Raw genomic sequence first — 13,613 nt, 5'->3', positions numbered from 1 at the left:
TGAGGTTTTATGATGATGTCAAAATAAAACTCATCTGCACTGGGGTTGAATGAGGTGTGAAAACATCATAACTTTGTGGTCTCTTTCCAACACACAGACATTTAATTAAAAATATAAGCGAGTCTGTTGAGGAAATGATGAATGTTTCTAGCTGTGATGGCGTCAGTGAGAACAGGAACTAAAGTCATGTCACAGAGCAATAGAACATAATTATAAACTTTTAATAAAGTGTTCATGTTCTTTAATAATGAAAACTGGCCGATTGTGGTGGTGTAAGATGGTGTAAGCCCATGTGGTGGGCTTTTGCATTAGTCTGTGTTTGAGTTCCTCAAGCACCAAAAATTTTGTTTCACACGATGTAGCGTAGAAGATTCTGCCAGGTCTGTCACAGTGGGTACTGGATGATGTGGGAAAGGGCTACAGAATCCAGTTTGTGTCTCTTCCTTCTCCTTTCAGGTTGTGCTGCCACTGTTGTTGGCACAGACCAAACCTCGTACCTTCAGGAGGAACTTTTCTTGCATCTGAGGAAGGAAGCATAGAACGTATTCCCCTTCCAGGTTGAGCCTCTGGCTTCACAGCTGGAATTTCCTGGTTCTCAAGAAGGACGAAGGCTGCATCCGGTTTTGGACCTGTGTGTTCTGAATTGCATGTTGGAAGTTCGAGCTAACATTCACAGTCATTGTGTCACAGATCAGGTCCAAGGACTAGTTTTTCAACGATATTCCTACAGGGCTACCATTGCTGTAAGTCTCATGCCTGATCTCTGTTTTCTCACTTTCTGCATGGTGCCAGTCAGCTGAGTCTGTCCTGCAGACCGCATCTCCCCTCCTGTGGTCCTGGAAGAGCTGGTCTAAGCCTTGTTTGAGCCAGTGAAGTCAGCCTGTGAGGAGTTTCTGAACCTGGAAACAGCTCTGCAATTAGCTGGTCATTTGTTCTTTCTGCAGGTCTTATGCCTTCTGCCCCACAAGTCATTGGAGCAGGAGATTCTACGCCTGCTGTGCCGGGTTCTGGTTCTCAGAATTTACGTCCATCACTCCAGCATGTGGGGTAAATCCTCTCTCTTTTGTCTGCTTTTGCGGTCGCAACAAAAGCAATCCGGTCTCCAAGCAGCACCTTATGCAGTGTAGTGGTAGGTTTCACCTAGACCTGTGCAGCACGCTGTGTGGCTTCACCTCAGGGATTAGGGCTCACTTCATTATGTACATCGCTTTGTCCAGCACTCTTAATGGGGATATTTTCCTCTTGGATATATGTTCTGTTGCAGGTTGGTCCTCTCTGCAAATCCGTTCAGTTTATATAACCTGGAACCCACCCCAACTGGTCTCTCAGCGCGATTGACAACATCTTCTCGACGAGAAGCTTGGGTTCGGGGGAACCTGACTGCCCTGCCGGAACGTTCGCAGCTGGCTATACGCGTGGGAGAGATGGCGGGTCGTGTGACTGGCAGCTCTTTCCATGGAGGACATTCTACTTATTCCGAACCATGATAACAGGTTTTCTGCTGATTGGATTAGGCATTGCCCTGGTTTATCGAGAAATTCAGAACAAATGGATCGATTTGGAGACCAGAATGTACTAAGAGAATGCGTCTACTAATGGAATGCGTCTACTCGCCCCAAGACCAAACAATCCCAATCTTATCTGCTTTCGGCTCCCCTCAACTAGCACTGGATTAGCCAAGGCCCGCTGTTGGAACAACAACTCCCCCAGAAGAGCACTGCAGTGAGACTCTTTTGTGTTCCTCCCCCCACTTCCACAGACACCTGCTGAATGTTGAATCTGTCTAGGACCTGATCAAGGCTGACTCCATGGCAATTTGCTGTGCATCGATATGACAATCTTGCGGACTGAGGCACCTAGATTTGATGCCGGGAGCAGCGACTCTCCAGGTCTACACATACAAGAACTTTTACATACACACACACACCCACACACACACACACACACACACACACACACACACACACACACACACACACACACACACACACACACACACACACACACACCATCCCACACATTTGCCGCATTGTACCGCCAGTCTGACAAGCGGTTCTGTGACCAGCGCTAAGAATGGCTGCAGGACCGGATGGCTGCTTTCCTGTGCTGGGTTACCTCCACCCCCTACTCCCCTCCCCTGTTGCAAGTCGTGTGGTTTTATGGCATACTGATTACATGCTTATGTTACTGAGGTATTTTTCCTGTTCCCCTCCCTCATGTTATGCTGTATTTTGTCCTCAATGTCCTTACGTCCCCCCCTGTTTTCCTGTTCTGTACCCCCCCCTTGTCATATTGTATGTATTGTATGTATGGGCAGGCTGATGGCTAATTTTGCCAGTACCTGTGACCAGTGACAATAAAGACTACTACTACAGTTTCATTTAGGTGGATGATCACTGTTGTTGCTTGAGGTCTTTAAATATCTGTCACATGATATCGACCTCTCTTGACTTTATACATCATCATATCTACTGCAGAGATGTGGAACGTCTCCATATTAATGTGCCTTTGGAAAGGGAGATCGTAATCATAATCATGTCTGATGGTCAAATCTCCAGATAATTTGTCTGTACACTTTACTTCTGGGTCAAAACGGATGTATAAGAACATGTATGTGCGTTTAGAAGACCTCAACTTCCTGTGTTGAACAATTTGACACCCATGGTGTGAGTTTGTAGATATTTTGTGTGTATTGTTTTAGTCCAGGAAGTACTTTTATTTCTCATACACTGAAGAAGAGATGAAGATGCTGCACTTGGTTCTGATTCTGCTCGTGCCGTCTGGTATGAAACATCATCTCACTCTTAGACAGAATTATTCTTTAGACTTTTATTATATGCTGATGGATGTTATAGTGTGTAGGTTCACTAACTGCATCATACACACACACACACACACACACACACACACACACACACACACACACACACACACACGCAGACACACACACATATGCGCGCACACACACACACACACACACACACACACACAGTATTTACTTTTATTATATGCTGATGGATGTTATAGTGTGTAGGTTCACTAACTGCATCATACACACACACACACACACACACACACACACGCAGACACACACACATATGCGCGCACACACACACACACACACACACACACACACAGTATTTATCAGTAAGTAAGTTACAATATCATGATCATTAATAAGAAATAAAACACAACATTAATAAAATTATTAAAAACATTTAAATTGCTCAGGTCCTGGGCTCTAAGTGCACTGTTATGATCCTGATATACAGAATAAATGATAAATACAATGGCGTCTTCATCAGTGTTCGCCTGTTTCACACACATTGATACACACACACACACACACACACACACACACACACACACACACACACACACACACACACACACACACACACACACACACACACACACACACACACACACACACACACACACACACACACACTTCTCTTTATAAAGTATTATTATTAATACAGTTTATTAATTCTATGATTCACATTAATGTAATCTGACTCACTTAACCTATTAACATATTTTATTTATTTTTTATTTTCATTTTTTAATTTTATTTTTATTAAATAAAAACTGCAAAAATATGTAAAATGTTAAAACTGCCATCCCTCTGGGGTATGTTTGTGGCCAAAGTATGAATGTTTAAATTTCGTCTTTCCTGTCCTGAAAACAGTTGTAGGATCTCTCAGTCTGAAAAGATTTTATTTACTGTTAAGTAACAGCACTGATGAGAAATTGTGGTGATGATGTTCATTAAAAGTGCTAAAAAGGTACTAAAGGCACTGAAATAAGACACAGTACTAACTGTGGGAACAGTGGTGTCATTGCTCCTCTCTCTGATCCTGGTTTGATTCTCTAACTCTGGAATAGAGAATAAATAAATAAACAAACAAACAAACAAATAAATAAATAATTTTAATGTATATGAGAATGATAGAGTTTTAGTCTTACCTGATATACAGAGGAAAAACCCAAGGAGAGTTACAGAACCACATAGTGAGTAAAAGCTCATGTTTCTCTAAGACACTTGCATGACAAATACACTTCCTACTTGTGGCTGACGTTAATTTGTACTAGCTGACTTCCTGTTTTGTTTTTTTTGTTTTTAATCTCATACTGTTACACCCTCTAAAAAAGGCACAAATAATTGAATGTATTAATTGAGGTACATTTTTAAATTAAAGTCAGTGTTGAACAAGTCACAGGTAATAATTGCAAGAAAAAACAGACTCAGACACAGACCCAGCTATTGACACTAAATATTAAGATTATAAATAATTACTCGTCCACTTTAAACCTTCTATAAGCACAGACTGGTCACATGATCACATTTTTACACAGAGACCCTGCACCATCACAGGGAATCATTTGCACTTGTTAAGTGACTGATGTCTCTGGATCACAGTTTCTGAAATATATTACATGTTATAAATGTAAAAAGAGCTCTTAAAAATGGAAGCCAGTGTGGAGGAAAATATAACAATGCGGTGGTTTAGGAGAACATAGGAAGGTTTTAAACAAGTCCTGCAGCTGCATTCAGGATCAGTTGTAGAGGTGGAATGGTGCTCAGAGGCAGACCTGCCAGGAGCGAGGTGCAGTAGTCCAGTGTCGACATATATCAAGGGACTGAACAAACACCTGAGTGGCCTGACATTTATCATAGAGACATTTAACAATTCAGAGAAAGGGAAACTTTTTTTGTAATAAACTTTATTGTAATCAACAACCAAATGTAATATTCCTTCACACAATGTTAATAGATGAATGCATGCACTTATGCTTTTTTAGATAGATAGATAGATAGATAGATAGATAGATAGATAGATAGATAGATAGATAGATAGATAGATAGATAGATAGATAGATAGATAGATAGATAGATAGATAGATAGATAGATAGATATTTAAATTCTCGATGTCACCAAGATAACGTAGAACTGGGCATAGAAGCCTTTATTATCACCACATATACATTACAGCACAGTGGAATTCTTTTCTTAACATACCCCAAATGAGGAGGTTGGGGTCAGAGCGCAGGGGCAGCTATGATACAGTGCCCCTGGAGCAGGGAGGGTTGAGGGCCTTGCGCAAGTCCCAGCAGTGGCAGCCTGGCTGACGTCCTTCAGTTGTCTGCGATACAGAACATCTCTGGCTCTCTGATACAGAAAACAAACTAGGGGTCAATCACAGTGTGTATTACAGCTCACCAGGTTACACAGAACAATAAAGAGACGAGACATGAACATGCTACAAGTCATTGTGATCATATCAAACAATGTGAAATGACTGATGACATTTGACTGGTTTATGTCAGCCCTTCTCTAGAAGTATCCCAGACATCATTATAAATCTGCTTTTGGATTAGATCAATGATACAGTATGCAAAGTTTAAGGTTTTTATGTCTTTTGTTGGATTTTTTTCTTTCCCTCCCCAAATACAGACAGCTATTAGGCTGTAACTCTGCTCCATCAGTGACCATGTAATTAAACTCTGTACATTACAGTTGTCTGTGTGCATTAGGCCTGTGGAAAGTATCATGTGTAATACAGTAGTTACCTGTTCACTTAATGCTTTAATACGGCAGTGTTTGTGTTTGAACTCTAAGTACATGATCATCTTTTCAATAAAACAACAAACTTATCTATAAATCTATAAAACTGCAGAGAAAAGCATCATTGTCTAAAATGTTCAACATTATCTCAGAGAGAGAATAAAGGTGTTTTAGCACTTACATGTTTTCAACACTGCTGGGAGCTGATGTCACAAACACTGTGGGTGAGAAATAACTCAAATTAGAAACGTGTTAAAAAAACTGATACACTAATTTTCATCCATATATGTAAATCTGATGTTACCTGAATTGTGCTTTGAGTCAGATCTGTTTACAACATAGAAAAATAAAGTAAGTTTGGTCACTTGAAATATTTTTCCTTCATTTATATACATTAGCTCATGGTGATTGCCTCTCAGACAGATTTATAGTGATACCTATTTTTTATGATGTTTATTTTTCACATCACTTCAATCTTTGAAAAAGTTCATGAAAAGAAAACGGAAAACTGCAGATGAAAACACCATGCCTAAATTACATGAAGCTTTCCTACTTACATGCACGTATTGTCTTCATGAGTGTTTGTAGTCACTGTTGCCATTGATGTAGTGACTGTTGTAAAAAAAAAGCAAAATAATCAGTGTGATTTCTCTCTCATCATTTGTTAAAGTTGATCAGTGTTTGTGATAATACCTGGAGGTGGATCACTGACACTGATGTGAACAGGAACCTGCAGATCTCCTGCACTGCACCAGTACCATCCAGTATCACTCTTCTTCAGTCTGCTCATCTTCACACTGAAGGATCTTCTCCCATCATCACTGATGTACACTGATGAATAGCGGAATGTTTTAGTCCTCACTGTGTTGCATTGTTCATCTTTAAATCTGCACCACTGCTTCTGTGTATTCTGATACGCAGCACTGTAGAGACACTGGACTGTGACGCTGCCTCCTTCCTCACCTCTCACTCTGCTCTCCCTCACTGACAGATCAGGATCTGAATAAATAGGCAGTAAATGAGTGGTGTAAGGGAATTTATGACAATTATAATTCTGAGTAGTTTCGGTTTCTTACCTTGACTAACCGTCAGGTACAAATAATCACGGTCATCCTGCTGCCATTTATCCCCAATATCTACAGCACACCAACCCGTTCCAGACTCAGAGACAGAGTTCAGTTCCACCGTCAACAAATTCTGCTCTGGATGATCAATAACTGATGGATTTCCTCTTGAGTTTGCATAGGCTACGATACTGCAGGTAGACCAATAGTACCCTTTGCACCAGTATTTACTGTGTGCTTTGTACTTCTCATCATAAAGACATGGAATAGTGACAGATCCTCCACTTTTTACAGCTACATTGTTCAGTGTCCTCATGCTCTCTACCTCTGCAAGCAAGCCACATTAGGAAGCAGTATTAGCGTTACTCAGATACTGAATCAGGACGATCAGAACATTCAGGAATCACTGTGTCACTACTGAGGTACATTTAATCTACCAGTGATGAAAGCTGTTAACAGCCACTGCTCCATGGAAGGAAATAAACAACAAGAGCTTCTTTAACCCTTTAGAAAATGAAGGATACCCAGACAGTATATGAGAATGATAGAGTTTTAGTCTTACCTGATATACAGAGGAAAAACCCAAGGAGAGTTACAGAACCACTTAGTGAGTAAAAGCTCATGTTTCTCTAAGAGACTTGCATGACAAATACACTTCCTACTTGTGGCTGATATTAATTTGTACTAGCTGACTTCCTGTTTTGTTTTTTTGTTTTTAATCTCATACTGTTACACCCTCTAAAAAAGGCACAAATAATTGAATGTATTAATCGAGGTACATTTTTAAATTAAAATCAGTGTTGAACAAGTCACAGGTAATAATTGCAAGATAAAACAGACTCAGAAAGAAACTTTGCCAGCTATTGACACTAAACATTAAGATTATAAATAATTACTCGTCCACTTTAAACCTTCTATAAGTGCAGACTGGTCACATGATCACATTTTTACACAGAGACCCTGCACCATCACAGGGAATCATTTACACTTGTTAAGTGACTGATGTCTCTGGATCACAGTTTCTGAAATATATTACATGTTATAACTGTAAAAAGAGCTCTTAAAAATGGAAGCCAGTATGGAGGAAAATATAACAATGTGGTGGTTTAGGAGAACATAGGAAGGTTTTAAACAAGTCCTGCAGCTGCATTCAGGATCAGTTGTAGAGGTGGAATGGTGCTCAGAGGCAGATCTGCCAGGGGCGAGGTGCAGTAGTCCAGCTTCTTATATTCTCATTGTCACCAAGATCACGTCCTTCAGTTGTCTGCGATACAGAACATCTCTGGCTCTCTGAAACAGAAAACACACCAGGGGTCAATCACAGTGTGTATTACAGCTCACCAGGTTACACAGAACAATAAAGAGACGAGAGATGAAAACGCATCCTGTCATTGTGATCATATCTGAATGATAACTATGTGAAATGTCTTATATAATTTGATTGGTTGATGTCAGCCCTGTTCTAGTATCACAAGCCATCATTATAAAGCTGCTTTTGGATAAGATCAATGATACAGTTTTTTAATTAAATCTCAATGTGTTTTATTAATGAGTTTTAGTCAAAATACAGGAAAAAAATGTAATTACCAAAAAAATCATCAGAAAAAAATAGTTTGACATCAAAATGCCACTTTGGAGCTTTGACCCATATAATAATGGAGATTATGGGTAAGGTATAGAAACATTAACAATAATAACAATCCACTGAGTGTGGGGCATGTTGTCCTTGTCCTAAAAAAAAAAAAAAATGTTGTCCTTGTCCTGACTGGGATTTTATCTGTAAGGATGTTGAGGATGGACACACGACCCAGTAGAGATCCCTGAGGCCCCACAGCCAGTGGACAGTAAGTCATCCTCTAAAGGGAATAAATATAATTGCGGTGTGAAAGGTTTGTAATTTTACTTTACATATTTGAGTGGGTTAAGTATACATTTTTAATCACAAACCTCTTACTGGTAAACCTCATAGCTGTAGAGGGTCTCATTAGTGACATCATTTGGAGAAACCTAGAACAGGATATGAATAAAGTCCCTGGCAGATTAGTGAGTAAAGTGTTTATTATCAGTTTATACACATAGATCTGTAGCTTGGACTGAACTGGAACAGACTCCATTTAACAGAATTTACTCATTTTAGAAGTAGTGTTTACAGAGCTGTAGGTCACATCCTGCTTATAATAATAATAATAATAATAATAATAATAATAATAATAATAATAATAATAATAATAATAAGGAAATTGATGTAGATTTGGACCAGTGGATTGCCATCTTTACCTTTGGCTTGCGTTTAGCCACAGTGCTGTATATAATGGCGTCTTCATCTGTAAAAGTGGCCTGTTTTTTACTCTAAACCACACACACACACACACACACACACACACACACACACACACACACACACACACACACACACACACAGAGAGAGAGAGAGAGAGAGAGAGAGAGAGAGAGAGAGAGAGAGAGAGAGAGAGAGAGAGAGAGAGAGAGAGAGAGAGAGAGAGAGAGAGAGAGAGAGAGATTTGTTTTAAATTAATATAATTATAATTTCACAAGTATTTTATTTTTATGACATGAAGTGAAATTCAGAGATTCTTGGTTAGGACAAAAAAAATCACATGAGTGCTTTGTAAATTTAAACAGACTTTATGAGACATTGCATCATCAGAGTATAAATACAGAAACTAATATGAAACCCAGAACAGATGAAGACAATAGGACAACAAATCAGTAATAGAAATATGTAGAATTGGATCAATGGATTGCCATCTTTACCTTTGTAGCCACAGTACTGTATATAATCGAGTCTTCAGCAGTACAAGTGGGCTTATTCTTAGCCTAAACCACCAAGAACAACAAGAACAACAACAATAATCATCATTATTTTCATTTAAATGCAGAATTGTACCAACTTATTGATCTTACCTTTGGCTTAGAAACAGTAACTGTGCTGTATACAATGGAGTCTTCATCAGTGTTTGGCTGTTTCACACACACACACACACACACACACACACACACACACACACACACACACACACACACACACACACACACACACACACACACACACACACACACACACACATTCTATTCTTTTTATAATGTATTATTATTAATACAGTTTATTAAATCTATTATTAACATTAATGTAACTGTAATCTGAATTCACTTAATCAAAATGACATTTTATTTATTTATTATTTTTAATTTTATCTTTATTTAAAAAAAATGCAAACATATGTAAAATGTTAAAACTGCCATCCCTCTGGGGTATGTCTGTGGCCAGAGTTTTAACAAATGTGAATGCTTTAATTTCTTCTTTCCTGTAAACAGTTGTAGGATCTCTCAGTCTGAAAAGATTTTATTTACTGTTAAGTAACAGCACTGATGAGAAATTGTGGTGATGATGTTCATTAAAAGTGCTAAAAGGTACTAAAGGCACTGAAATAAGACATAAGACACAGTACTAACTTTGGGAACAGTGGTGTCATTGCTCCTCTCTCTGATCCTGGTTTGATTCTCTAACTCTGGAATAGAGAATTAATAAAAGAAAATACAAAAACAAACAAACAAACAAACAAATAAATAAATAAAAATTTACACATAGTCAACTGAATTCAATATTTATTGAATTGTATTCAATTAAAACAATAAATAAATGAATTATTATTATTATTATTATTATTATTATTATTATTATTATTATTATTATTATTAATAATAATAATAATAATAATAATAATAATAATAATAATAATAATAATAATAATAATAATAATAATAATAATAATTCTCGGGCCGGCCACGACTGAGGTCCCCTTGAGCAAGGCACCGAATCCCCCCCAACTGCTCCCCGGGCGCCGCAGCATAAATGGCTGCCCACTGCTCCGGGTGTGTGTTCACGGTGTGTGTGTTCACTACTGTGTGTGTGCACTTTGGATGGGTTAAATGCAGGTAACGAATTCTGAGTATGGGTCACCGTACTTAGGCGTATGTCACTTCACATTATTATTATCATACATTTGTGCCACTAGAGGGCACCATCACCTCACCTATATTTACATTTAAATTCTTCCTAATCTTTACACTCATGTTCTGTGTACATCTGTGGAGCTCAAACTTTTTCTGCTAACTTTGGTTGATTTTCAAACCCCATCTATCCTCCATCACCTCACGAAATTGTGATAAAATACTCCAAGTTTACAAGGTCTAATTTATTGAAATATCAAGTTCTAAATCAATAAAATCAAACAGCATGAAGTTCCAAAATAGAAGAAATAAAAGTGCAGTCGTGTTTCACTTTATGTTGAGTTAAAACACACATGGGTCTGGGTTTTGTCGGGGTTTTTGGTGTTTGTTTGTGGTCCATGTCACACATTTAGACACTGATGTTGTTATGCCCACTACATACACTACTGCCTCTCTATGTGAAGGTTATTAAGATTGTTCTGTTGTAAATATTTTCCTGACATTAAATTGTCATTTTCTAGCTATTTTTCTTTCCAGTGCCCTAAATGATGTTTTACTTTAAGTGATTTAATGGCTCATTTGTTTGTTTATGGTTGCTTTGAGTGTATTAACTTTATTATCAATAAAGAAAACCATTAATGAAGATAGACAAAAAAAAACAAAAAAAAAAACCCTGCGCCCTGTCATGACCATGTAAGAATCGTGGGACTACAGGGTTCAGAAAGCTCATAACCAGCCATCAACATTATCTCCAGAGGAAAAAGACAAGTGATATTTATGACATTACAGACAAATACAGTGTAAAGGCTCAGACTGTAATAACTGGTGAGTTTACAATCAGTGTATGTGACTTTCTTCCCCTCTGTTCTCCTGTTTTCTATTTGCCCACAGATTCTAGGTGCACTGTGTTTGACTCCTGACTGATTTATCTGACTGTCAAATCTTTGAATCTGTCCTCTGGTTGTATGAACACTGTATTATATTTGATTGTGTTGAATTTCTTGTTAATGAACCTCCAGTGAATGGATCTCAGACCTGCGCATTTGAAATAATAGAAGAATGAGAACTAATTCAAAACTACAGACACACCAGGGACACTTACCACATTTCTTTCTGAGCATACAGATGATGATGACCAGTATCACCAGTGGCAGAAGAAGGGCCACCAGGTACCAATGGTTCAAACTACTGACAAACATTTGAAGCATTATTTAGCACAGACTGGATGAATCAACTGCAGTGAAAATATTCATTAAATCAGTTCATCATTAATCATCATGTATTAATAATAATTCTTCATCATCAGTAGTTAAATATCCTTTTGGCATGTTCTCTAGTTAGGCAGAAATGTAAAGTATCAAACTATTACAGCATTTACAAATAATTTAAATGTTCTACTTCAATAAAGTCCTGTACCAAGAGTACATGTAGTTATTTTATTACTTTATATCTGTGGTGTAAATTGTCATAAAATATAAAATGATATTAGTAGAAAATTTTCTTTCCTAAATCTGGTACTCATTGATTTCATGTGTATTTACATAAGATCATGTGACATGAGAAAGTTTCAACAAGCAAGAAATTATCATGTAATGTTCACATGTTTGTCTTTGAATAAAGCAACAAATGTACATGTCTCTAAAACTGCAGAGAAAAACATCATGGTCTAAAGTGTTCAACATTTTCTGTGAGAGAGAATAAAGATGTGTTTCTAACGTGGTTTCATTACGGCTGGAAACTGATGTCACAAACACTGCGGGCGAAAAATAACTCAGATTAGAAACGTGTGTTAAGAAGAACTTATACACTAATTTTCTTCCAAATATGTAAATCTGATGTTACCTGAATTGTGCTTTGAGTCAGATCTGTTTACAACATAGAAAAATAAAGTAAGTTTGGTCACTTGAAATATTTTTCCTTCATTCATATACATTAGCTCATGGTGATTACCTCTCAGACAGATTTATAGTGATATCTAATTTTTTATGATGTTTATTTTTCACATCACTTCCATCTTTGAAATGGTTACTGGATAAAAAACATGTAAAACTGCAGATGAAAACCCCATGACTACATAACATGAAGCTTTCCTACTTACGTGTATGTGTTGTCTTGATGAGCGGTTGTAGTCACTGTTGTATTCACTGTTGTATTCACTGTTGTATTCACTGTTGTAGTATTTAATGTAGTGACTGTTGTCAAAACAAAGGAAATAATCAGTGTGATTTCTCTCTCATCATTTGTTAAAGTTGATCAGTGTTTGTGATAATACCTGGAGGTGGATCACTGACACTGATGTGAACAGGAACCTGCAGATCTCCTGCACTGCACCAGTACCATCCAGCATCACTCTTCTTCAGTCTGCTCATCCTCACACTGAAGGATCTTCTCCCATCATCACTGATGTACACTGCTGAATTCTGGGATGTTTCAGTCCCCACTGTGTTGCATTGTCCATCTTTAAATCTGCACCACTGCTTCTGTTTATTCTGATACGCAGCACTGTAGAGACACTGGACTGTGACGCTGCCTCCTTCCTCACCTCTCACTCTGCTCTCGCTCACTGACAGATCTGAATAAATAGGCAGTAAATGAGTGGTGTAAGGGAATTCATATCAATTATAATTCTGACTCATTTTGGTTTCTTACCTTGACTAACCGTCAGGTACAAATAATCACGATCATCCAGCTGCCATTTATCCCCAATTTCTGCAGCACACCAACCCGTTCCAGACACAGAGACAGAGTTCAGTTCCACCGTGAACAAATTCTGCTCTGGATGATCAATGACTGATGGATTTCCACGTGAGTTTGCATAGGCTACGATACTGCAGGTAGACCAATAGTACCCTTTGCACCAGAATTTATTGTTTGCTTTGTACTTCTCTTCATGAATACATGGAATAGTGACAGATCCTCCTCTTTTTACAGCTACATGTTTCAGTGTCCTCATGCTCTCTACCTCTGCAAGCAAGCCACATTAGGAAGCAGTATTAGCGTTACTCAG

The 13,613-nt window shown here is 38.1% G+C and overlaps 3 protein-coding genes across 4 annotated transcripts in view; all 3 read right to left on the bottom strand.

Annotated features, from left to right (window-relative positions):
* Positions 1–13,613, bottom strand: part of LOC113636649 (polymeric immunoglobulin receptor-like) — a 116,078-nt gene that overhangs the window by 11,798 nt on the left and 90,667 nt on the right. Inside the window, exons 10-13 of the mRNA XM_047806081.1 lie at positions 9,560–9,616; positions 9,410–9,472; positions 8,912–8,983; positions 8,384–8,490 (exon numbers count right to left, since the gene is read on the bottom strand). Coding sequence (XP_047662037.1) covers positions 8,384–8,490; positions 8,912–8,983; positions 9,410–9,472; positions 9,560–9,616 — 299 coding nt within the window. The remainder of the gene's footprint in view (positions 1–8,383; positions 8,491–8,911; positions 8,984–9,409; positions 9,473–9,559; positions 9,617–13,613) is intronic.
* The window catches only part of LOC113636646 (polymeric immunoglobulin receptor-like), a 41,303-nt gene that overhangs the window by 11,794 nt on the left and 15,896 nt on the right, over positions 1–13,613 (bottom strand). Inside the window, exons 3-9 of one of the 2 annotated variants that reach the window (XM_047806086.1) lie at positions 13,256–13,488; positions 12,879–13,178; positions 12,705–12,798; positions 12,449–12,471; positions 12,323–12,359; positions 11,709–11,794; positions 3,824–3,879 (exon numbers count right to left, since the gene is read on the bottom strand). In XM_047806086.1, the coding sequence (XP_047662042.1) occupies positions 3,824–3,879; positions 11,709–11,794; positions 12,323–12,359; positions 12,449–12,471; positions 12,705–12,798; positions 12,879–13,178; positions 13,256–13,488 (829 nt within the window). Of the gene's footprint in view, positions 1–3,823; positions 3,880–11,708; positions 11,795–12,322; positions 12,360–12,448; positions 12,472–12,704; positions 12,799–12,878; positions 13,179–13,255; positions 13,571–13,613 lie in introns of both variants that reach the window. The other variant, XM_047806087.1, reaches the window with a different exon arrangement.
* On the bottom strand, positions 5,733–7,277 carry LOC125139922 (polymeric immunoglobulin receptor-like). The gene is made up of 6 exons (XM_047806104.1): positions 7,197–7,277; positions 6,647–6,961; positions 6,264–6,569; positions 6,128–6,182; positions 5,875–5,897; positions 5,733–5,788 (listed from the first exon to the last, which is right to left on the bottom strand). The coding sequence occupies exons 1-6, from the start codon at positions 7,255–7,257 to the stop codon at positions 5,748–5,750; spliced, it is 801 nt and encodes a 266-aa protein (XP_047662060.1). The 5' UTR covers positions 7,258–7,277; the 3' UTR covers positions 5,733–5,747.

The sequence above is a fragment of the Tachysurus fulvidraco genome, chromosome 22 (genome assembly GCF_022655615.1).
Source record: "Tachysurus fulvidraco isolate hzauxx_2018 chromosome 22, HZAU_PFXX_2.0, whole genome shotgun sequence".
NCBI lineage: Eukaryota > Metazoa > Chordata > Actinopteri > Siluriformes > Bagridae > Tachysurus > Tachysurus fulvidraco.
This window is presented reverse-complemented; position numbering and strand designations above follow the sequence as displayed.

Bases quoted from the DNA above. Each gene is read 5' to 3' on its own strand.
- LOC125139922 (XM_047806104.1), bottom strand. From the start codon at position 7,257: ATGAGCTTTTACTCACTAAGTGGTTCTGTAACTCTCCTTGGGTTTTTC. The intron at 6,962-7,196 runs GTAAGACTAAAA...GCTTGCTTGCAG, and splicing joins GTTTTTCCTCTGTATATCAG to AGGTAGAGAGCATGAGGACA. The intron at 5,898-6,127 runs GTAAGTAGGAAA...TGTTGTAAACAG, and splicing joins CATGAAGACAATACGTGCAT to ATCTGACTCAAAGCACAATT.